Source organism: Lepidochelys olivacea, assembly GCF_965140295.1.
Source record: "Lepidochelys olivacea isolate rLepOli2 genome assembly, chromosome: 17".
In the NCBI taxonomy this organism is placed as follows: Eukaryota; Metazoa; Chordata; order Testudines; family Cheloniidae; genus Lepidochelys; species Lepidochelys olivacea.
In genome coordinates this window covers 16,277,540-16,301,390 of record NC_140427.1, presented here as the reverse complement: position 1 = coordinate 16,301,390, position 23,851 = coordinate 16,277,540, and the positions used below count along the sequence as shown (strand labels likewise).

General features: G+C 43.7%; 1 protein-coding gene across 4 annotated transcripts in view; it reads left to right on the top strand.

The window, feature by feature from the left end:
* GTF2IRD1 (GTF2I repeat domain containing 1) overlaps positions 1–23,851 on the top strand; it is a 174,402-nt gene that overhangs the window by 135,619 nt on the left and 14,932 nt on the right. For 3 of the 4 annotated variants that reach the window (XM_084651275.1, XM_084651272.1, XM_084651273.1), the window contains 4 exons: positions 706–789; positions 2,131–2,314; positions 3,783–3,811; positions 22,603–22,650. In XM_084651275.1, coding sequence (XP_084507401.1) covers positions 706–789; positions 2,131–2,314; positions 3,783–3,811; positions 22,603–22,650 — 345 coding nt within the window. The remainder of the gene's footprint in view (positions 1–705; positions 790–2,130; positions 2,315–3,782; positions 3,812–22,602; positions 22,651–23,851) is intronic. The other variant, XM_084651274.1, reaches the window with a different exon arrangement.

Here is a 23,851-nt window from a genome sequence, read left to right as displayed (position 1 = left end):
TTTAGCTGTGCCGAGTACGTACCTCAGCCGTGCCTCAGCGGCTGCTACCTGTGTTATCGCAACCACGCTGCTCTTTATGGTTGCATTCGCTTGATGAGAGCTAGCGTGAGTATATGTGTGCGTGAGCAGGAGAATCACGCCCCTAGCTCACAGCAGAGACGCAGCCTGGGCAGCCCTCACAAAGGAACTGTTTGTGGTGGTGCTGGGACTTTCTGAGTTTTTCCCTGTGGCTGACTTATCACTGCTCTGGTATAAACAGAGTCAACCCAGAGTCAGAGTTGTCCACAACATTCCTGCCTCCTTGGTTAGCTAATTCCTGAGCACCAGGGCTGACTGCAGTAACCAGGTCCCTGACTTCTTCGGGATCTCTTCTGCAGAACCATCCCTTAGAGCACCAGTTCAGAATGCTTCCCGCCTTTTGCGGAGCGTGGCTTGAGGTTGGTTATTTTGTGTAATGTCAGTAATTACGATGACTGAATCCCAGATTTAATGCAGTTCTTGCTCAGCGTTCTTCGAGACCAGGAGAAAAATATCAATTTCTCTTGAAACTATTTTGGTTTCTAAGGACTGTGAATGGCCTACTCTAGGAACTGGTTAATTGCTAGATGAAGACTTTCCTATAATTAGAAAATTGTATTACTTAAAAGTCATGGAGTGCCTTTTAATTGAACATCCAAAGTCCATAATTGTTTCTTTACTTTACAGAAAATTATGACGCCAGGCTTTCGAGAATAGATATTGCTAACACTCTAAGGGAGCAAGTCCAAGATCTCTTCAATAAGAAATATGGTGAGAGATCAGGGTGATTTTCTTTTTTCCCTGAATCTTTACCTTCTCTGTGTCTTCTCCCTTTCCTATCTCCCTGTTCCTCTGAATTTCTGTTTTGATAACTTCTCCCTAGGTGGTTTCATCCGTCTTCCCCCTTTCCATTTAGAGCAGTTGTTGTTCTGAGGGTCACATGTGGGACATGGCACTTGAGCATGGATTAAAACAGAATGGTGTTTCTGTTCTCTGAGGAGGGAAATAAGTGGCTTTTGTTGAAGGCTTTGGTAGCGTAGGTGCTCTGACTTAGCAGGAAAGATTCTTGTTATAGGGAGCATGCATCATTTGTTAATGCTACTTGCAGTTCACAGACAGATTTCCCCCCCACCCCCCATTGAAGGATGAAGATGATAATTTCATTAGCAGAGCGTTGTAGAGTCAGGAAGATGCGTCTGAACTCCTGGTGCTAGGGGTGGAGGGAAAGAGTGGGGAGGGGAGGGGAGGACTGGAATGAGTATAAACAAAGAGTATCAGCCACTGAGTAGGGCATTTCGGAGGCAGGTCCTTTCTGTCTGCCTGTGTGTTTCCTTGGGGATGTGACTGTGACACTGAGCACCACCCCCAACACCTCTGTGCTATTCTCTATAGATCGGGAACTGAGACAGAGGAGTATGTGATCCAAGCTCACACAGGAGGTCTCTGGTGGAGCAGAGACCTGAACAGAGGTCTCCCAAGTGGCAGGCTAGTGCCCTAACCATTGGACCTTCCTCCCTCCCTTGGAGCATTGTCCAAGGAGCGTAGGGAGTCTACCCAATGTAGCCGCACTCTCCCATCCAACATGTGATTGCATTTTCTCAGGCAGAAGCTGCTGGCCTTACTCCTGCGGATGGACATCGGGGAAGGAAAATGGAATGGAAATTGCCCAAATAATGTCCCAAAGTGAACAGCACTTACCTTTCCATCCTTCCTACTGTACTGTATGATCACCAGCTTGGGATACCCTTTATCTTTTTTCCTTCTTCTTTTTTTTTTTTTTTTTTAATGTAGCTTTAGCTCCCTAATTGTCTCTCCTTTGCTTCATCAGCTCTTCACTGCGGCTCTGTGCATTCACTACTTGCCTCAGGACCATTCCATTCTGATCGTCCCCATGGTGATGGCCTGAAAATGCTGGTCCTTGATCTAAAGATTGACATGCTCCATTAAGCAGCTCGCACATTTGGTTCTGTACTCCATCATGCACTTTGGGTGGGGGGAGGTGGGGAGATTTTGCACATGTGTGGAATAACAGGAGTTGAGGCCGGACCTGATACCTGAAATCCTGCTTGAATCCTAAACATGAGATGCATGTATGGCTTGTTTTTCTTCTAGGCGAGGCCTTGGGAATCAAATACCCAGTGCAAGTGCCGTACAAACGGATTAAAAGCAACCCAGGGTCTGTGATTATAGAGGGGCTCCCCCCTGGAATTCCGTTCAGGAAACCATGCACTTTTGGCTCTCAGAACCTGGAGAGAATATTAGCCGTGGCTGACAAAATCAAGTTCACAGTAACAAGGTGAGGACTGTTTGCCATGCAGCCTGAGGGTGGGGGCAGGGGGGGACGACCCACAACATGGTCCCAGTGCCAGTGACCACTGCATGTGCCTGCACTTAAGTCTCTGAGGCTAAATCCATCACATGTGCTGCCAGTCCCCCTCAAGGGAAAGGCTATAAATACACTCTAATGACACCGGCTTCCATCCTGCTGAGAGACAACAATTAAGCTGGCAGTTAACAATTTGACGGAAAGAAGTGAGCTATAAAATCTAGGTTTCCCCTCCCTTTCCTCTTCTTCCTTTTTGTTTAGTTGCTGCCTGCTAGAGGGGGCCAGCTTATATTAAAAATAAGTACCTGGGTAAATATCACAGGAATGAAAAAGTCACCCTTTGTCTCCCATCACCGCAGGGTGCCAAGTCTCTAACGAGGAAGCACTGAGGAGTGCTCCCTGTTAAGTGTGTGTGTGTGACGGGGGTGGGGGAGGATTACAACAAGCTACGCAGGGTCAGTTGGGTTATGTGTCACTCCAGCCGTGTGGCTTCCAGGAAATCAGGCAATCAGCAATGGCTGGGTTTAGTGGCAGCTTCGGGAAGGGTATAACCGAATGTGTGTGTGTGTGTGTGTGTTCCTTTTTTTTTTTTTTTTTTAAAAACAACAAAACCTCTCAGATGAGTTGGAACAGTCAGACGCTGTGCAACAAGGGCCTGATCCAAAGCCTGCAGAGAACAATGGAAAGATTAACATTGGCTTCAGTGGGCTGTGGCTCAGAACCCTGCTAACTCCTGAGAGTGCAGACAGGGTGGCTTACTGACTAGGGCATTGGACTGGGACTGGGGAGACCCTGGGTTCTTTTCCCCGCTCTGTCACTAGGGGACCTTGCATAAGTTGTTTCGCCTCCCTTTGTCTCAGTTTCCCCATCTGCAAAGTGGAGATACTGATGCTGACCTCCCTTGTGAAGCTCTTCGAGATCTATGGATGAAAAATGCTACCCAGGAGAGTCGTGACCAGAAGCCCAACTGAGATACCAGGGTCCCATTGTGCTGGGTCCTGCACATACACATACTGAGAGACGGGCCTGGCCCTGATGAGTTCAGTGTCTAAAAAGACAAGACAGACACAGAGAGGGAATGGAAAGAGAGCCAGGAAGCAGCTTGTCCGGGGTCCCGCAGTACGTCAGTAACAGAGCTGGGAAGAGCATCCAACTTCTGGAATCCCAGCCTAGTGCTTTCTTTTCCCCTATTGGACCAGCTGCCTCTCTTGCATGGTGCTTCAGATTAAGTATAAGCTCATCAGAGCAGGGACCATGTCTTCATACCTTTGAACAGCATCCATCGCAATGGGGCCTGATCATGATCGGTGCCTCGTCACTAACTTACAAATAATGACTAACCAGTATCACTGCTGTTCACAACAATCGCCAGTCGTAGGCATGCCTGCTTTCTGCCTTGGCTTCATTCTAAGTATTCTTTTCTCCTTGTATTTTCCAGGCCTTTTCAAGGACTCATCCCCAAACCTGGTAAGAGGAGATGCCTATTTGCCTAAGCAGAGCAATGACTAAGTATGTATTGTCAGTCAGGAAGTTACATAGCTCTAATGATGCACTCACTTTACCAGTGTGGGGAAAGTTGCCGTTGCCCTAATTTCTCATTTAATGTGGTCCAAGCCTTGCTTGTTTGGTGAATCGGGTGGAGTTCCATGGCATCTGAATGAGGACAGCTGGCTCCTAATTCACACATTTATCCTGGCGGTATTTCCTTGAAACTTCCCGCATTTTTAAAATGCTAATCTAGGACCCTCTTAAATATCTGTTACTTTTAGCTCGCAGATGCAGTAGAGAAGAAAGTTGCTTGGATGGGAGTGAATGATCATTGCTGCTTGATAAACACAGGGTCTGTCATAAAAACAAGAGAGGAGTCATAGATTCCTCTGTGGGTTGCTTGTGTGTTCTGAAGGTCTGTTATCTACTTGCAGCAAAAAGGAAATGGAGCATCCCTTGTTCATGGACACATACATGGAGTAACTGTGTGTCTGGTGGAGGAATACCACAAACGACCAGAACTTAATATAATGAGTATTGCCCAGAGTTCCAGTTTCTCCCGCTCTAATCACCGCAAGTAAATACCCAGTTGACTCGGGCTTGCAGAGCTTGGGCTAAGGGACTGAGCCTGAACATCTGCACCGCAATTAAACTGTCCCTTAGCCCAAGCTCTGCATGCTCGAGTCAGCTGGCACTCCCATCCAAGAAACTTTCTTTTCTACTCCAACTGGGCTTTGTCACAGCTGAGGGCTAGGTCTCTCAAGTGCCACCCTTGAGAGAACAACACCCAGTTGTTCCGAGAGAACAACTGAAAAGAAACAGAGGGGCCATCTTGAAGGTGGATCTTGTATTTTTTAAATGCTATTTAAAAAAAAAAAAGAAGAGAGTACACAGACCTATTGAGGAGTCCGGTGATAAGAGTGAAATACCCCCGCTGCATTCATTCCGATTTACAGCTGGAACAAGGAGCAGATCTGCCATAGAATCTGCTCCATTCCTGACAGATGGTCCCTGGTTTTGAGGTTCAAAGCTCCTCAAACTCTTTCCATCATGGATGCCTAGGGATTTTTATAATGTGCGCACAGAAAGGGACAAATAAGCTTGGTTTCCAAGTTTAACGATCCCTTCATATGGGATTTCCTGTGGTCTGTTTGTTTCTATTTTTCCTTTCAAGTGTCATGCCAAATAAAAGCAAAAACTGACAAAAAGTGGTGGGTGGGAGGTAAGCTCTTTCTGGTGCTATGACATCATCTCTAGACTTGTTAAACCAGCTAGTATTTTATCAAACTAGAAGAGTTACACTTTGTATTCAGCCAGGACAGCACCACCTAGGGTATGTCTATATTGCAATTAGACACCTGTGGCTGGCCTGTGCCAGCTGGTTCAGGCTCATGGGGCTAAGGGGCTGTTTAATTGCAAGGTAGCCATTTGGGCTCTGGGATCCTCCCATCTTGCAGGGATAATCTGTACTGGTGAAAAAACCCCAAGTGTACAGAAGGAAAGCTGCAGTTTGTACTGGTTGAGCTTACACTGGCTTCAAGCAGCAGTGAGCCCAGATGGTGTAAAATAGGACTTTCCAAGCCTGCACTTGCAGATTGGTGTGGCTGCATTGCCTCAATTGCAGGCCATCACTTGCTAAATCATAGACAAGACCTCTCCTAAGGATCGATCAGCCCATTACCTCTCCTAAAAGAGTGACATTTGGGGATTCTTGGTTCCAAACTTCTGTCCTTACTGAAGTGAAGCATTGTAATCTGCCCAAAGACCTGGCTGAACTTGGGAACAAACATTCAACATTCACTGCAGATCTCTTTTAATTTCTGGCTACCTACTTACTCCCTTCTTTGCAGTACATAGTCCCAACTCTTCTTTACAGTGGTGTGGGAAATGGATGAATGCAAAGCAATGGGTAGGTAGTTCAAACATCTTGGAGTCTGTGTTCCAATTAGAATGACATCCAGCTAGGGGAATTATATACTGAAGAATGTGTTGGTGTTTTTCCTCCATGAAGCTGTTTTGTAAGTAGCTAGAATGTGTCAAAGGAAAGTATGGACAGACATCAAACTATATCTTTGAAGGAGAATGAAAAGAGGTGAGATTTGTTTTGCTGTATGTGCAATTAAAGATCCTCTGGAGCTCTATCTGGGAATTCTCTCAGTAGCTTCTTGTAACACAGAGATTACGCTTTATTGATTTTAAGTCATCAGCTGTATTCAGTCTTTCAGAATTTAATCCACCGTCCCAAACAAAGTTCGTTGCTTTTCTCTGTTTGAACCTGTAATGAATTAATACCCACATGGGCTCGCCTGTGAAGTTCCCATCTCAGCCTTGCCCGTATCTTGATTTAGAACAAGTTGATTTCCCATCCTCCTGTCTTTTCAAGGTCAGCCCTGGACTTCTCCTCAGCCCCTCATCTCTGGTGTCAACACCTGCTAGCGGTGACATAGGAAATATGATAGCCTCTTGGCCATAGGTGGGCCTGTTGGAGACCAGCTTTGTTTTAGTTGTGACAAACTTTCAGACGTCAAAGCCCACATGTAAAAGCACTTGGGAGGTGGTATCACAGGAAATATCTTGCAGGGCTTTCTCCCAATCCTTTCCAGTTCACTATTAGAATAGTTCAGTCTCCTGCCCAGTTTTTAAACTACCAACAGTTCAGAGAAGTAGGAGAAACACATAGTTTGCAGTTAAACACACAGCTACTTTATTTTTAAAAAAGTATTTACAACTGGTGATCGGCCATGCATGGAAATAACCAAATGCTGCCTCCTTTGTTTACTGCTTTCTGTCTGCTTGGCCAGCATTGCTTGTGGATGGCATGCTTTAGGGATGGCAAATGCAATAGCTAGGAAAACATTTAGGGACCCTTGATGGGAGTTGCCAGGAGGTGAGAAACTTGCATATGAGTTTAACGACTGATGTAGCTGGGTGAAATACACCCTTGTACAGAGGTCAAGCACAAGCTTGTGCAATACTGAAGACCCTCTTAATCCTATAGAACCAAAGCTATGGCCCATTTAAGTCAATGGAAAGGCTACAATAGACTTCCATAGCCTTTCCATCAGGCCTTAGATTAATTGAAAAGTGTGTCACTTATAAAGCACTCTCTCCACCAGAGTAACAGACACTGAGTTCATAGACCGGTCATGTCGCTGTATCTGGTGAAACAGGTCTTCATTTCAATGAAGTTGCATGGACATAAAATTGGAGTGACACTGGAGGGGCAAATCCTGGCCAATATTTCTTTACACTGTAAATTAATGGAAAATCTATATATTTACAGTTAGGTGAACAGCTCTGACTCAGATCAGGCCATTAGTGGGGAGCAGATCAGAGCTCAAGTATTAACAGTTCAACTTGCCAGCCGCATTGGAAATGCTACATAATCTGTAAATTCATAGATATTTAGGTCAGAAGGGACCATTATGATCATCTAGTCCGACCCCCTGCACAACGCAGGCCACAGAACTTCACCCACCACTCCTACCAAAAAAAACAAAACCTCACACCTATATCTGTGCTATTGAAGTCCTCAAATCGTAGTTTAAAGACTTCAAGGAGCAGAGAATCCTCCAGCAAGTGACCCGTGCCCCATGCTACAGAGGAAGGCGAAAAACCTCCAGGGCCTTCCAATCTGCCCTGGAGGAAAATTCCTTCCCGACCCCAAATATGGCGATCAGCTAAACCCTGAGCATATGGGCAAGATTCATCAGCCAGATACTACAGAAAATTCTTTCCTGGGTAACTCAGATCTTACCCCATCTAATAACCCATCACAGGCCATTGGGCCTATTTACCATGAATATTTAATTACCAAAACCATGTTATCCCATCATACCATCTCCTCCATAAACTTTTATCGAGTTTAATCTTAAAGCCAGATAGATCTTTTGCCCCCACTGCTTCCCTTGGAAGGCTATTCCAAAACTTCACTCCTCTGATGGTTAGAAACCTTCGTCTAATTTCTAATCTAAATTTCCTAGTGGCCAGTTTATATCCATTTGTTCTTGTGTCCATATTGGTACTGAGTTTAAATAATTCCTCTCCCTCTCCGGTATTTATACCTCTGATATATTTATCGAGAGCAATCATATCTCCCCTCAACCTTCTTTTAGTAAAGCTTGGGGAGAGGGGGGAAGAAAGTCCCTTTAGTTTCCTTGAAAAACAATTTTAATTATTGTCTGACTTTGTAGTAGAATGTTTTGTGCTTTTATCAAAAACACAGGGCAGTGGGGGGAAAATCTGGTTATTTCAACAACCTGAAAATTTTTGACAAAAATGCAAGTTTTCTCACTAAAATATCTTTCATCAAAAAGACCATTTTTTATAAAGAAAAATGTATTTTCGCACAAGCTGTAATAATCTTTATTTGGTAATCCCTTTTATTACACGTACATACACACATTTGCATATTCATTGCTTTTGCTTTAATCATCTTTCATCTGTCATAATAAAATTGGAAACTTTTTTTAAAAATAACAAAAAATTAAAATTCAAGGGATGCTGTCATGTTCATTTAACCTCAGCTTCTTATAAAAAAAAAAAACAAACCCAAGTTTTATTAAAAGCTAAGAACAACAGAATGTTTCCTTGACATTTAAAAAAAAAAAATCAAAATCAGTTTTTCTTTTGCTTTTAATTAAACGTTCTTTTTCAGTGTTTGTTCCCCAAACACAACAGCATTGGAGAAGTGCCTGAGAGCTAGGAAGTCCAGTGAAACGGTCTCTAAACAGAAGAGAAACTGAGAGCTTGTCTTCACTACCGGAGGATCGACAGTGCTGCAGTCGATTGAACAGGTGTCGATTTAGTGGGTCTAGTGAAGACCCACTAAATCGACAGCTGAGCACTCTCCAGTTGACTCCAGTACTCGAGCTCCATGAGAAGAATAAAGGAAGTCAACCGGAAAGCGTCTCCCATTGACGCAGTGCAGTGAAGACACCGGGATAAGTCGACCCAAGCTATGTAACTTAGGTCGACTTACCCCTGTAGTGAAGACAAGCCGTGAGTAGCCTGTTTTCATCATCCAGCTGAGATGAAGGGCATACATTAAATAAAGGCTATAAATGGTTGGTGGAAACCAATATCTAAAATTATTTCTTTTATTGAATAGTTTCAGGTCACAGTAGTAACAGGACATACAATTTCTAGACAGCATAAATGACTGCTTCTTGGAGCACTTGGGTCTGAACCCGGGTTCAATTCTCTGCTCTACCCCAGAGTCCTGTGTTACATTGGCAAGTCGCTTTACCTCAGTTCCCCATCTACACAATGGGGATATTAGCACTGCCCTGCCCACAGGGGTGTGTAAAGATAAATACATTAAAGATTTGGGAGTGCTCAGCTACTCTGGTAATGGGGTCAACTAAATACTGTAGCTAGACTGGCCTAACTCTGCTCCCGCAGAAGTTCGTTGTCAAACTCTCAGTGACCTCAAGGGGAGCAAAGTCAGACCAGCTCTTTTGAAAATCTCACCTCAAACAGGGTGAAGTCTTCTACCACCACTGAGGTAGAGAGACACCGGCTGAATCTCTTGTATCCTCACTTTTAACTGTGTGTCTGCACAAATCTTTTATACACTACTTAACTCTCAAGTAAGCTATCAGAATAAGGCTTCAGTATCAGCAGTAGGCTGTGGTATCCCGGAAAGGAATCCCATCTAGCTGGATATAGCCCTATGGGCAGCACCTCAAAATAAGTATTTAATAACCAACTTTACTTTCAGGTTTTTAATTTTAATTTTCTGATTGTTTTTCAATCCGCCGATGTTATCTGTTCAGAGAAAAGTCCTTTGGAATCCTTTTTAGACTGGAATGATCTTTCAGTATTAAAATAAAAGGAGATGGAAGAGGTGGGGGTTGAAATTCCAGTGCTATAAATACTATAAATTCTTTCTTTTCTTCTTTCCTGAGGCACAGAGATACAAAACAGACTTAATTCGAGCCTTTGAAAAAAAATCAAGCATAAGTAGTCTAGCAAAAAAAAAAAAAAAAACCAAAAAACCCGTCTTTCTGTATGTTAATTTTTATGTGCTTTGATTGAAAATGCACACCAGCCCCATCTGTCCTATTCCCCAGACTCCCCACCACACGGACAGATTATTTCCCATATTCCAATTAATAAAGTAGGGCAGGCAGTGTTCTTTAATTAAAAAAAAACACACATCCAGGCATCCTTCTTTTTTTTTTTTTTTTTTTTTTTTTTTTAAATCACAAGAACACAATCCTCCACCAGACTTTGATGTGGCACATCTCCCATTTGAAACTCCTAATAAACAGGGAAAAGCACTTGATCTCACGTTGACCCAACCATAACATATTTCAGGGACATTCATTTCTATTTCTCCCTTTGCCTTCTGAAGTTCAGACCCAAGTGGTCTATCTTACCCTCCCGGTCCTGGTACCGAATGGGAAGAGTAGCAGGAGGATGATTATTCTTTCTTATCTTAACTCTTTTTTTTTTTTTCCCCCACAAGATGAAATAAATATATATATATATTATAAAATGTTAAAGCTATTACTGTTATAATCTGAAAGTGGAAAATCAAACAGTTAATGTAAATTGTTGTGCAACTTCAAAGACCTTTTTAAACATCAAGTCGTCATCCTAGCCAGTTGAACTTGTCTTTTCTTTTGCCTTTGTTGTTTTTCCTTTTCTCTTTCACTTGCATGTGCAGTGGCCTCACAAGTATCGGAAGGTAATTATGTGATTACCAGCTAACTTCCTCCGTTAATTTTTTTCTTTTGTCTGGTTTCAATGATCACCTCCCCTTTTCGTTGCCAGAATCTCATATTCTGCCATGTTCTTCAGAGAACACAAATCCTCCAATAATTTCCAGAGTGACAGCATTATCGCTGGTCACCCTGCAGCAAATATTCTTTCGCCTAGGTCCCAGTCCTGCAAGCATTTACACACGTGCTTACCTTCAAATAATCAAGGGGGTAAATGGTGCAAAGGGAGAAGAGCTTGCTAAAGAACAATGTTGGCACAAGAATAAATGGGTATGAACTGGTTATGAATGAATTCAGGCTGGAAATTAGAAGAAGGTTTCTAACCATCAGAGGAGTGAGGTTCTGCAACAGCCTGCCATTGGAAGTAGTGGGGCCATACAACCTAACTAGTTTTAAGAAGGAGTTTGATAAATTTTTGAATCAGATTGTATAATGGGATTGCCTGCAATAACAGGCTGGATTTGATGAGCCAGGAGATCCCTTTGGGTTGTATGTTCATGTGTTTTAAGAGCAGTTGCATTGACTTCAGTGAGATGACTCAAATGCTTGAAGTTCAGCATATGTGTTTGTAGGACCGGGACCTTAATTATCTTTTAATCAAGCTTTCAGATCCAACAAACAAAAAATGAAGTGTTCATTGGAAATGTTGGAAGTGTCTTTGGCTGGTTTCCTTTCTACCAAACAAATACTTCCTCCTCTTATGTTTCTTTGAAATCAGTACTCCTAAAAAGCTGGATACTTGCAGAGTCCATGCTACATTCTCTGAATAACATGCTTTAAATGTTTCCCCTAAATGTAACTTGCCAGTTTGCATTGCTGTAACATTTAACTTTGGAATATTATGTCCGTCTGCTCATTCAGTGCCTTCCAGCTTATTCTGCTGTATGTTGTAGAACACATGTTCTTCCCTTTCTCAAATGGCTGTTGCTACCTAATCAGCAAGGGTTAGAATGCCTCAGTGATACATTCCACCATGGTAAGATTATTGGTTACATACTCCTGGTGTCTCTGATGCTATGCAAGATAGAGATGAAGTCACCATCTTAAAGGAACTTAATCTGTGCAGATGTACAATGCAGAAAAAGGATCTACTGTGGAGCTTAAGACCTGGTCTTGAAGGGGTCTTCCCTTTTGTGCCTGCCAATAACTGTGAGCACAGAGGAGGGTATGTAGACATCCAGCTACCTGTCTTGTGGGCATAGTCATGCAGCTGGACAGCTCCATACCTCGATGCAGAGTCGAAATTCACTGCCTTCCTGGAGTTTTGATTTGTTAATGAAAGAGTTCAGCAATAAACAAAGTTTAGCTCAAGGCTTCTCACCAGGGTTGGCTGCTCTTACAGGCTCCTCCCTCAGAAGTGTTCAGTCCGCACCCTAGATCCTCTCTCCCTCTGAAAGTCACTCCCAGCTACCTTTTATGCAGGTGGACCAGTGTGTCATCTGCCTTGTTCAGTCAGAAGAATCCACAGAACACTTTTGTCAGCTGGCTGAAGATCCGCTAACAGGTTGGGGTGTTTCAGGCAAACACTTCTAGCCTGTTATAGGCCCTCACTTGTGCCTGTAAATTCGCACCAGAGGGCAAAACTGTGAGGCTGGCATTTAGATTATGATGGGTGACTTTTGTAGGACCTGGCACGTGAGGATCTTCCTTGAGTTAGTGCAGTGAGGAAAGGTCAATAGGCAGAAAATCACAACCGAGGGGCAAATCAAATTTGTAACTGTTCAGAAACCAAGGGTTGGTGGGCAAGGAATAATTAACATTCTGCACTCGCCTTTCAAATGGACTGGGAGTATTAGCCAGGGAACCATTGCTTAGTTTCCAAGGCTGAACATCAGCTGCTCATGATTAAGTGTCTCCGTCATAACTTTCATGCTTTAATGGTTTACATGAATTGTTGAATTGAGATTCAGTGCTCAGAATAGCTAAACTCATTTCCACTAGCATCTATGTTGCACTGGCCTAGTTTATTAAAAGTGGGGATGCTCTGCTCCCCTGATGAGGGGCCTCTGTGAGGTAAAGTATCCATTCACGTCCAAGGTGGGAAAACACTGTTGTATATTTCTCCATATTAGTTCCTATCTAAACCACCTGTGATCCAAACGACTGGTTACCTTCAACTATGGAGGTTAAGCCTGGTCCCTTGGCCAATTACCTTGACTGATTGGCAGTTGCACAAGTAACTTGGCCTGTACCATGTTCATTCCCCTCTTTAATGTTTGCTTTCTTGGTAGAATTTGAAAGCTTTGTCCCCTCTTTTTCTCATTGCTCTGCTTATTTGCACTCTAATTCTTGCAAAGTTTTCTCAAGGTCACCTCTGTACACGTACTGGGCCAAATGCAGCCCTGGTGTAAGCAGATCTAACTCCCATGGAAACCTCTGGGCCAGACTTGGTGAAGTTAGACAGTGGGATGAGCTGGTCTGAAAGCCATGTAAATTGGGTGTTCAAACCAAGTGTGATTATTATGCTGAGCAGGGGGAGAGGAGGTGCAGCAGGAATAGCAGGACGGTTCAAGATAAAGACATATAGGAGAGAGACTACTTAATCTTCCACCTTTCGTTGATCTCCTTGTGTCTCAGTTCCCATCTGTAAAATGGGGGTGCAGATCCTCCCTTCCACCCATACTTTGTCTTGTCTCGTTATATGGTACGATCTTCGGAGCGGGAACTTACTTGTCTCTTATTTTCTGCATGCACAGCACTTGGCACCATAAACACAGTGGTGCATCGGTCTCATCTGGGGCTTCAAAGTGTGGTTGTGATGCCATTAATAAACAACGGCCATTAGTAACACTGAGAAGGCTCGAGGAGGGGGTGATCAGTAGCAAATTATATTGGAGGAATATAGGAATCTCATAGGTAAGAACAGGGAGTTAGTAATGCCTCTTGATACGACCTAGGGTAAACCACACTTTGAGCTGTCAATTGGGGGCTTGTCATTATTAGAAAAGAGAGTCCAAATAAGATATCCAGCGATTAGAGAGTATAATTCGTGAAAAGAGGTTATGTGTTGCAAACCTTGTACAGCCTAGAGAAATATGTAAACAGGAAGTATAGAGTCAGTGACCTGAATTCTGTTTTCGGTTACACCAATGAAAATGTGGGGTAACTCCAGTACAGTTACTTCAGATTTACACTGGGGTCATGAGATCAGAATCTGGCCTTGTCCATACAAATGCAATGAGCCATGTAGGGCACAGAAAGCGTCGTTCGTAGGGGAGAAGTGAAAAGGGAACTTGCTGGATGGGAACCCCATTTAGTTTAACTTAGTTTTTCTGCTGAGCAACAAAAATGAGTAAAAGTCTCGAAAACATGACCTGTGAGGGAAGACTGAAAAAACTGGGTTTGTTTAATCTGGAGAAGAGGAAACTGAGAGGGGACATAATGATTTTCAAGTACATAAAAGGTTGTTACAAAGAGGAGGGAGAAAAAATGTTCCTCAAACTCTGAGGATAGGACAAGAAGCAAGGGGCTTAAATTGCAGCAAGGGTGGGTTAAGTTTGACATTAGGAAAAACTTCCTAACTGTCAGGGTGGTTAAGCTCTGGAATAAATTGCCTACGGAGGTTGTGGAATCTCTGCCATTGGAGATTTTTAAGAGCAGGTTGGACAAACACCTGTCAGGGTGGTCTAGATAATACTTAGTCCTGCCATGAGTGCTGGGAACTAGACTAGATGACCTCTCGAGGTCACTTCCAGCCCTACGATTCTATGATGTAATACCACTCTTTACATATTCATGATAGGGGCAGCAGCAACAAGGAGTTATTTAAACTCGTTAATGGAGCAAAACACTAAGTAGTGGTTTGGAATTAAAACGGGGGACAAAATGAAGGGCCAGAGTGTGAACCTATTATTTACACTGAGGAGTAGCACCTTGCTTTTCAGTGTATAGCACCAGGTAACATAAACACGGATATTCCTAGGGGATAAATGATCTTGGGCCCCAGCTATGCCACCCTTACTACACTGACTACTACACACAGAGTAAGGGTTCCACAATTTGGGAGTGTAATAGTTTGCCAAGGGAGGAGATGGGTGAGGAGGCAACACAAGAGGTGCTGAAGAGCAGACTAGGTTAAACTTTTAGGAGGTTGGTGTGTAGAAGCCAGATCCTCAGTTGGTGTAAATTGTCACAGCTCCATTGAGTTCAGCTGAGCAATGACAATTTACACAAGGTGAGGATTTTACCCTCAGAGAGGATGGGTACTGGTTGTATGGTCATAGATGACAGGACCCTAGAGAGCCTTCCCAGCCCCCTCTGTAATTCTAGGGTGGTGGAATTTGCTTTTCAGCTCCCTCCCTGCCAGCAGGAAGCTTTTACTGTTGCCTCAGGCATCTTTGGCAGAAACTCTGTCTGGTTCTAGGATGGTAAATAACAGCACCATAGTAACGGATGCAAATTGCAATACCGTAACCTCTGCACGCTTACAGACAAAAGCATCTGATTTCTCCATAATCGGCAAAAGTGAACATGGAGTCCACTGCTTCGCGTCCAACTGAGGCATTCTGCACAGAAATGTTGTGATTTTCATTGGCTGGTTACAAAGCCCAAGCTGATTCTTCGAGTGATTGCTCATATCCATTCTAATTAGGTGTGCGCGCGCCATGTGCACTGTCATTGGAAAGTTTTTTCTCCTAGCAGCACCCGTCCGATCAGCTGTGGACCCCCCTGGAGTGGTGTTTCCATAGCGCTCTATATATGACCCTGCTGATCTGGCACCTCCTCAGTTCCTTCTTACTGCCAGTGACAGTCCTTGGAACTGCGACGTCTTGCTCAGCAAGCTCTCCACATTCCCCTAGCTCTATTTACTTAGTATTTGTTCTCCTCAGTTAGTTTAGTTCATTATTAGTTAGTGCAGTGTTAATAGTTTGCTGTCGGGTGTGCGGGTTCCACTTCAACCTGGGGACTCAGGGCATGCCCTAAGTCCCATGGGGTTCAAACCCTCCAAGTCCTGCAACAAGCCTATGCCAACGGACGACCCCCACGATGCTAGTATACTAGGTTATACTGGTAGTAAAATAACCGTGCCTAATAGGGTACAGAATGTGAGTGAGGCCAAACAGCAAAAATTAAGATGTTTGTACACTAATGCAAGGAGCCTAGGTAACAAAATGGAGGAATTAGAGTTACTGGTGCAGGAAGTGAAACCAGATATTATAGGTATAACAGAGACCTGGTGGAATAGTAGTCATGACTGGGCTACAGGTATTGAAGGGTATGTGCTGTTTAGGAAAGACCGAAATAAAGGTAAAGGTGGTGGAGTAGCACTGTATATCAATGATGAGATAGAATGTAAAGAAATAAGAAGCGATGAAATGGATATGACTGAGTCTGTCTGGGCAACAATTAAATTGGGGAAGAAAACTATTAGAGCCTCCCCTGGGATAGTGCTTGGGGTGTGCTATAGACCGCCGGGATCTAATTTGGATATGGATAGAGCCCTTTTTAATGTTTTTAATAAAGTAAATACTAATGGAAACTGTGTGATCATGGGAGACTTTAACTTCCCAGATATAGACTGGAGGACGAGTGCTAGTAATAATAGTAGGGCTCAGATTTTCCTAGATGCGATAGCTGATGGATTCCTTCAGCAAGTAGTTGCTGAACCGACTAGAGGGGATGCCATTTTAGATTTGGTCTTGGTGAGTAATGAGGACCTCATAGAGGAAATGGTTGTAGGGGATAATCTTGGCTCAAGTGATCATGAGCTAATTCAGTTCAAATTGAATGGAAGGATTAACAAAAATAAATCTGCAACTAGGGTTTTTGATTTCAAAAGGGCTGACTTTCAAAAATTAAGGAAATTAGTTAGGGAAGTGGATTGGACTGAAGAATTTATGGGTTTAAAGGTAGAGGAGGCCTGGGATTATTTTAAATTAAAGCTGCAGAAGCTATCGGAAGCCTGCATCCCAAGAAAGGGGAAAAAATTCATAGGCAGGAGTTGTAGACCAAGCTGGATGAGCAAGCATCTTAGAGAGGTAATTAAGAAAAAGCAGAAAGCATATAGGGAGTGGAAGAAGGGAGGGATCAGTAAGGAAAGCTACCTTATTGAGGTCAGAATATGTAGGGATAAAGTGAGACAGGCTAAAAGTCAAGTAGAGTTGGACCTTGCAAAGGGCATTAAAACCAATAATAAAAGGTTCTATAGTCATATAAATAGGAAGAAAACAAAGAAAGAAGAAGTGGGACCGCTAAAAACTGAGGATGGAGTGGAGGTCAAGGATAATCTAGGCATGGCCCAATATCTAAACAAATACTTTGCCTCAGTCTTTAATAAGACTAAAGAGGATCTTAGGGATAATGGTAGCATGATAAATGGGAATGAGGATATGGAGGTAGACATCACCATATCTGAGGTAGAAGCGAAACTCAAACAGCTTAATGGGACTAAATCGGGGGGCCCAGATAATCTTCATCCAAGAATATTAAAAGAATTGGCACAAGAAATTGCAAGCCCATTAGCAAGAATTTTTAATGAATCTGTAAACTCAGGGGTTGTACCGTATGATTGGAGAATTGCTAACATAGTTCCTATTTTTAAGAAAGGGAAAAAAAGTGATCCAAGTAATTATAGGCCTGTTAGTTTGACATCTGTAGTATGCAAGGTCTTGGAAAAAATTTTGAAGGAGAAGGTAGTTAAGGACATTGAAGTCAATGGTAAATGGGACAAAATACAACATGGTTTTACAAAAGGTAGATCGTGCCAAACCAACCTGATCTCCTTCTTTGAGAGAGTAACAGATTTTTTAGATAAAGGAAACGCAGTGGATCTAATTTACTTAGATTTTAGTAAGGCGTTTGATACTGTGCCACATGGGGAATTATTAGTTAAATTGGATAAGATGGGCATCAATAGGAAAATTGAAAGGTGGATAGGGAATTGGTTAAAGGGGAGACTACAACGGGTCCTACTGAAAGGTGAACTGTCAAGTTGGAGGGAGGTTACCAGTGGAGTTCCTCAAGGATCAGTTTTGGGACCAATCTTATTTAATCTTTTTATTACTGACCTGGGCACAAAAAGTGGGAGTGTGCTAATAAAGTTTGCAGATGATACAAAGCTGGGAGGTATTGCTAATTTAGAGAAGGACAGGGATACCCTACAGGAGGATCTGGATGACCTTGTAAACTGGAGTAATAGGAATAGGATGAAATTTAATAGTGAGAAGTGTAAGGTCATGCATTTAGGGATTAATAACAAGAATTTTAGTTATAAGCTAGGGACGCATCAACTAGAAGTAACGGAGGAGGAAAAGGACCTTGGAGTATTGGTTGATCATAGGATGACTATGAGCTGCCAATGTGATATGGCTGTGAAAAAAGCTAATGTCGTCTTGGGATGCATCAGGAGAGGTATTTCCAGTAGGGATAAGGAGGTTTTAGTACTGTTATATAAGGCACTGGTGAGACCTCACCTGGAATACTGTGTGCAGTTCTGGTCTCCCATGTTTAAGAAGGATGAATTCAAACTGGAACAGGTACAGAGAAGGGCTACTAGGATGATCCGAGGAAGGGAAAACTTGTCTTATGAAAGGAGACTCAGGGAGCTTGGCTTGTTTAGCCTAACTAAAAGAAGGTTGAGGGGAGATATGATTGCTCTCTATAAATATATCAGAGGGATAAATACCAGAGAGGGAGAGGAATTATTTAAACTCAGTACCAATGTGGACACAAGAACAAATGGATATAAACTGGCCACTAGGAAATTTAGATTAGAAATTAGACGAAGGTTTCTAACCATCAGAGGAGTGAAGTTTTGGAATAGCCTTCCGAGGGAAGTAGTGGGGGCAAAAGATCTATCTTGCTTTAAGATTAAACTCGATAAGTTTATGGAGGAGATGGTATGATGGGATAACATGGTTTTGGTAATTAAATATTCATGGTAAATAGGCCCAATGGCCTGTGATGGGTTTTTAGATGGGGTAAGATCTGAGTTACCCAGGAAAGAATTTTCTGTAGTATCTGGCTGATGAATCTTGCCCATATGCTCAGGGTTTAGCTGATCGCCATATTTGGGGTCGGGAAGGAATTTTCCTCCAGGGCAGATTGGAAGGCCCTGGAGGTTTTTCGCCTTCCTCTGTAGCATGGGGCACGGGTCACTTGCTGGAGGATTCTCTGCTCCTTGAGGTCTTCAAACTACAATTTGAGGACTTCAATAGCACAGATATAGGTGTGAGGTCTTTTTTAGGAGTGGTGGGTGAAATTCTGTGGCCTGCATTGTGCAGGAGGTCAGACTAGATGATCATAATGGTCCCTTCTGACCTAAATATCTATGAATCTATGCTTGCTTAAAGTGTCCGGGGGAAGCTCATCAGGCGGATAAGTGCAGGATTTGCAACGGGTTTTGCCCGAGAATGAAGGAGGAGCGGGACTTTAGATTGAAGCAGCTCATCGGACTGCTGGGTCCATCGCATGGGAGAAGTGGGATATTCTCTCCAGTTCTGCTTCTCCCTTCCCTCCCACCCCCCTTCCCTCTTCAGGAGTCCTTCTCATGAGCAACTCCTTACCCAGGAGGTGCAGTCACTTCTTGGCATAGGAGCGGTGGAGGAGGTTCCTTAGGAGCTCAGGGGCAAGGGATTCTATTCCTGATATTTTCTAATCCCCAAGGCAAAGGGCGGGGGGGGGGTCTCCGACGCAGTCTAGAGCTCTAAGCGCTCAACAAATTCATTGTGAAGTTGAAGTTCTGTATGGTCTCCCTGAGCACGATTATCCCTTCCCTGGATCCGGGAGACTGGTACTCCACCCTCGACATGAAAGACACGTACTTCCACATAGCCATTTGCTCCACGCACAGGCGATTTTTAAGGTTTGAGGTCAACCACAAACACTATCAGTTCATGGTCCTCCCATTTGGTCTGTCGACAGCCCCCCGAGTTTTCATCAAGTGCATGTCGGTCATAGCAGCCTCCCTTCGCAAGAGACAGGTGCGGGTATACTGCTACTTCGACGACTGGCTGCTCAGGGGATGCACCAGGGAGCAGGTGGAATCTCGGGTCTGGTTCATCAGATCCCCTTTCGAGAGACTAGGCCTCCTCCTCAACCTTGTCTCCGACCCAGAGAATAGAGTTCATCGGGGCAGTGCTGGACTCGGTGCAGGCAAGAGCTTTTCTTCCAGAGACCCGATTCCAAGCCATGTTAGACATCATTCAAGGCCTCAGGCGATTCCCGGCCACTACTGCAAGGGGTTGCCCGCATCTCCTCCACCACATGGCAGCCTGGACTTATGTGGTCCGGCATGCCAGGCTGAGGCTCAGATGCCCGGGACGTGACAATCTGGACTTTGTAGTGATGGTAACAGAACACATACTCGAGTCCCTCCAATGGTGGCTCGACCCTTGGACAGTGTGCAAAGGAGTCCCATTCCACAGCCCTCCTTGTCCCTGGTAACAGACATGATGGCTCTGTGTTGGGGTGCGCATTTGGGCGATCTACAAACACAGGGCCTATGGTCTCAGGACAAGCTCTCCCGTCATATCAACATCAAAGGAGCTCAGGGCAGTACAGTTAGCATGCCAAACTTTTTGGGTCCAGCTGCAAGGCCAGTGAAGGCAGTGAGGAGGACAACACCACTGCCATGTTTTACATCAACAAGCAAGGTGGAGCCTAGTCCTCCCCGTTGTGTTGAGAAGCCCTCCGGCTATGGGAGTTCTGCATAGGATGCTTCCAGGTGAATGGAGGGGGCTATCTACCAGGGGACCAGAACGATCTGGCAGACCACTCAGCAGGTCCTTCCGCATGCCTAGATAAGGCTTGGGAGTCATCTAATTGGAATTTAATATGAGCAATCACTCGAAGAAGAAAGAACCGTTACTCACCTTCTTGTAACTGTTGTTCTTTGAGATGTGTTGCTCATATCCATTCCAAACCCGCCCCCCTTTCCCTCTGTCGGAGTAGCCGGCAAGAAGGAACTGAGGAGGTGCTGGGTCGGCAGGGTTATATATAGAGCTCCATGACAGCGCCACTCCAGGGGGCTCCACAGCCAACCTGACGGGTGCTGCTAGGAGGAAAATTTTCTGACGACTCTGCACACGGCACACACACACCTAATTGGAATGGACATGAGCAACACATCTCGAAGAACAACCGTTATGAGAAGGTGAGTCACCGTTCTTTTTCTGTTTGATTTGACTCCACTGAGCTAAATAAGAGTCTCTACTGCAGATGCCTGGGCACGAGATTATAGACTTATGCATTCAGTATAAGGAACATAAAAATATTTTTGTTCTGTTTTATCTCATTTATTTCAGTGCACGTTCTCTTAAGCTTTAGTTTGAAATGTTTGCTTTTATGTATAACCTAACAGACTATTTGTGTCTCCATTTAGTGAATCTCTGTGTGTCTCTCCTCCTGCCCCCCACAATTCTTCAGTGCCCAGAATGCTGCTCTTTCCCTGTAACCGTATTTACGCTGGGTACTTTTCTATCCATCTCCAGTCACCATCACCTCCAGCCTCTATCATTACCATAGCTTGCTCAGACTTTCCTCCTCATTAGCTTGTTTGCCACGGCACCTCACTTTCCTCTCCCCTTGGAACTGTCAGCTTTATCATTCTGATCCTTTTCATTTTTGTTTGGACCGTAATGCAAATTCTGGTCCTAGCTCTGTTGCTGTTGGTTTTCCCCAGGAAATTCATTCCTTTTTGATATCACTTGTCATTTCATAGATGGTGACTAGAGCCAGCATCTCCTTAGGGGTCCCTTTTTCACTGTTTTCCTCCCCATTGCTACAGAACTAACACAATTATCCTGTTTACTTTTCATCTGCTTTAGCCTTAGAATTTTCCTCGCTGCAATCTCCACTGCTATTTCAGTAGTCAGCTTCAGGTCTCGCTCTCACCCCGCCACCTAATAAATGCACTGCAGAGTCCCTTTTCTCTAGCAAGGTACAACGTTTGCCCCCTTTATCCTGCTCTTTTCTCCCTGCTGCATCCTGGAAGCTGAGTCTGGCAAGAAATCAAAGCTCATGCAGGACTGTAATCTCTCTATTATACTCTTCACAGCACGGGCTAAGAGAGGCAGTTCTCAGAATCTTCCTTTCACCCTTATCCTTTGCCTATATAATTTCCCCCTATGACATTTATTCTCCTTTTTAGTCATATTTACATGTAAGGACTTTGGACATTCTGCTCCCCATATGTGGAGATTTCTGTTTCCTCTGTGTATGTGTTTCACATGATGTCACATATACTTCAGAAAAAAGAAAAGGAGTACTTGTGGCACCTTAGAGACTAACCAATTTATTAGAGCATAAGCTTTCGTGAGCTACAGCTCACTTCCTCAGATGCATATACTTCAGAGGTGATTATGTGGCATGTTTGCAGGTGATTGAGTAGTTTGCAATATCTCTCCTGAATGCCTGTGGTAGGCTTCCCTGGAATATAAATGAGTCCTTCCATCCTGGCTAAGCTTGGAAAGAGAACGAGCAAATAAGGGTGCTGTGCACCCAGTGTGTAATTCAGCCCTGTGCAGTTCTCGGCACCATTTCTCACCCAAGACCACAAGCTAAGGTTGAGGAGCATAGCCCTTGGGGTGGCCCTCCGCACAGGGGTGAATTTCACTCCATGTGTATTCAGCCTAATGAAATATATGTTTAATGTTAAAGTTAATTGCATCCTGGGTTAGAGGGCTTCTTCCTTCAGCACAACCAGCAGTGTATCAAAACAACTGAAACATGTTGAGAAAGGAGTCCTGTAATCAACACAGCGCAAATTCCAACAATGCCTTTAAGAATGTGCTTCGCTTCATGCAGTTGAGTAGTTCTGTTGGAGGCAATGGGACTATTCACGTGCTTAAATATTGTGCTGAACTGGGGCCTGTTTTATGTTTGTTTATGAAGCTCTTATAGCAATATTTAACTGCTGATGAGATCTTTCCACCAATGACATTAGAGACCAGGGGAGGTTCATATTGTCATTTACAATGCTGTACTGGGATTTGTGCTGTTTTTGAATATTGTGCAATGGAACTAATAAGAAACAGCACTCATTGCTCTCTCTCTCTCTCTCTCTCTCTCTCTCTCTCTCTCTCCTTTTAACTTGTGCTGTAGCCCCTAGACGGATAACATCACTGGAAAAAGCTTACGCTGCTTTGAATGGTACGTAGCTCAGTTGATGCATTGTAGATGGTAGCAGACAAGAAATGTATTTGTGTTTTTAGTAAGGGATCGAAACTGTCCAAACACCACAAAGTTGCAGGCGTTTTTTCCCCTCCCTTTCACTCTGTTTCCCCCATGGCACCAAGAGCTGAATGAATTCAAGATGCATTTAACAATATTTTGTAATTATGATATATATTTCCAAACACCAGTTACTGTAGTTTCTAGGTATCAATGCCAGTTCTGCTCTAGGCAAACAGACCTGGCTTATCTATGCTTAGCTCATTGATGCTGTCCAAGTGATTAATTATTGAGAAGTCTTATTGTGCAGTTCACACAAATTATGCTAGATCTTATTTACTTAAATAAATTATTGTATATGCTGGGCCGTATCCTCAGATGGTATAAATCGGCATAGCTCCATTGACTTAATGTATGTGATAATTTACTAACATAAACAAGGACTTGCATCATTTTTGTGTATGACACAGTAAGGCATTTTTCAATGGGCATCAGTGGAGCCACATTTCTTTCCCGAGTGGGAATCTGGCCCCATGCATCTACATGTTAATTACATGCGCCTACATATTTATAATTGCACTCAGGAAACATATGTAGAGCCTTTTAAGTACCATTGGTTTGTTAATTTGGGCCTAATGAAGCTTGCCAGCAGATTCCACTTACCCTGGTGGTATTGTGTTGATAATTGACTCAGTTCACATAGGTATTCTTTGTGTTCTCGACTTTTTTCCCTTCCTTTTTTGGGTGCATTTAGTGCAGGAATAAGGTGCTAGATTAACACCACTTCACGGAAAGACCTGTTTCTCCACAGACAGATTAAAAAGCAGCAGGACAAGCTTCTCCCTCCGCCCCGACCAGAAGGGACCACCTGTAGGCGTGTGAGAGGAAGTTCATTCTCCCTCCCCGGTTCAGTCCTCTGTTGTGCCTACCAAGCAGGATACTCATTGTGGAGGTTTCATTTGTAAATAACGTAGACATTTGCACACCAGGAACTGGACCAGAACTGATCAACTCACTTTATGTAGGGCAGCAAACAACCATTCGGCGGTACTCACTGCTGACCTGGGTTGAATTCAAGTCAAGTGGAGGTGAAAGGCTCCCTCACGTATTACATTACCCTCCCCTGAGCTACTCTATCCAGTCAGCTAAACTAAAACTCTCCCCTGGGGAATTAGACTCT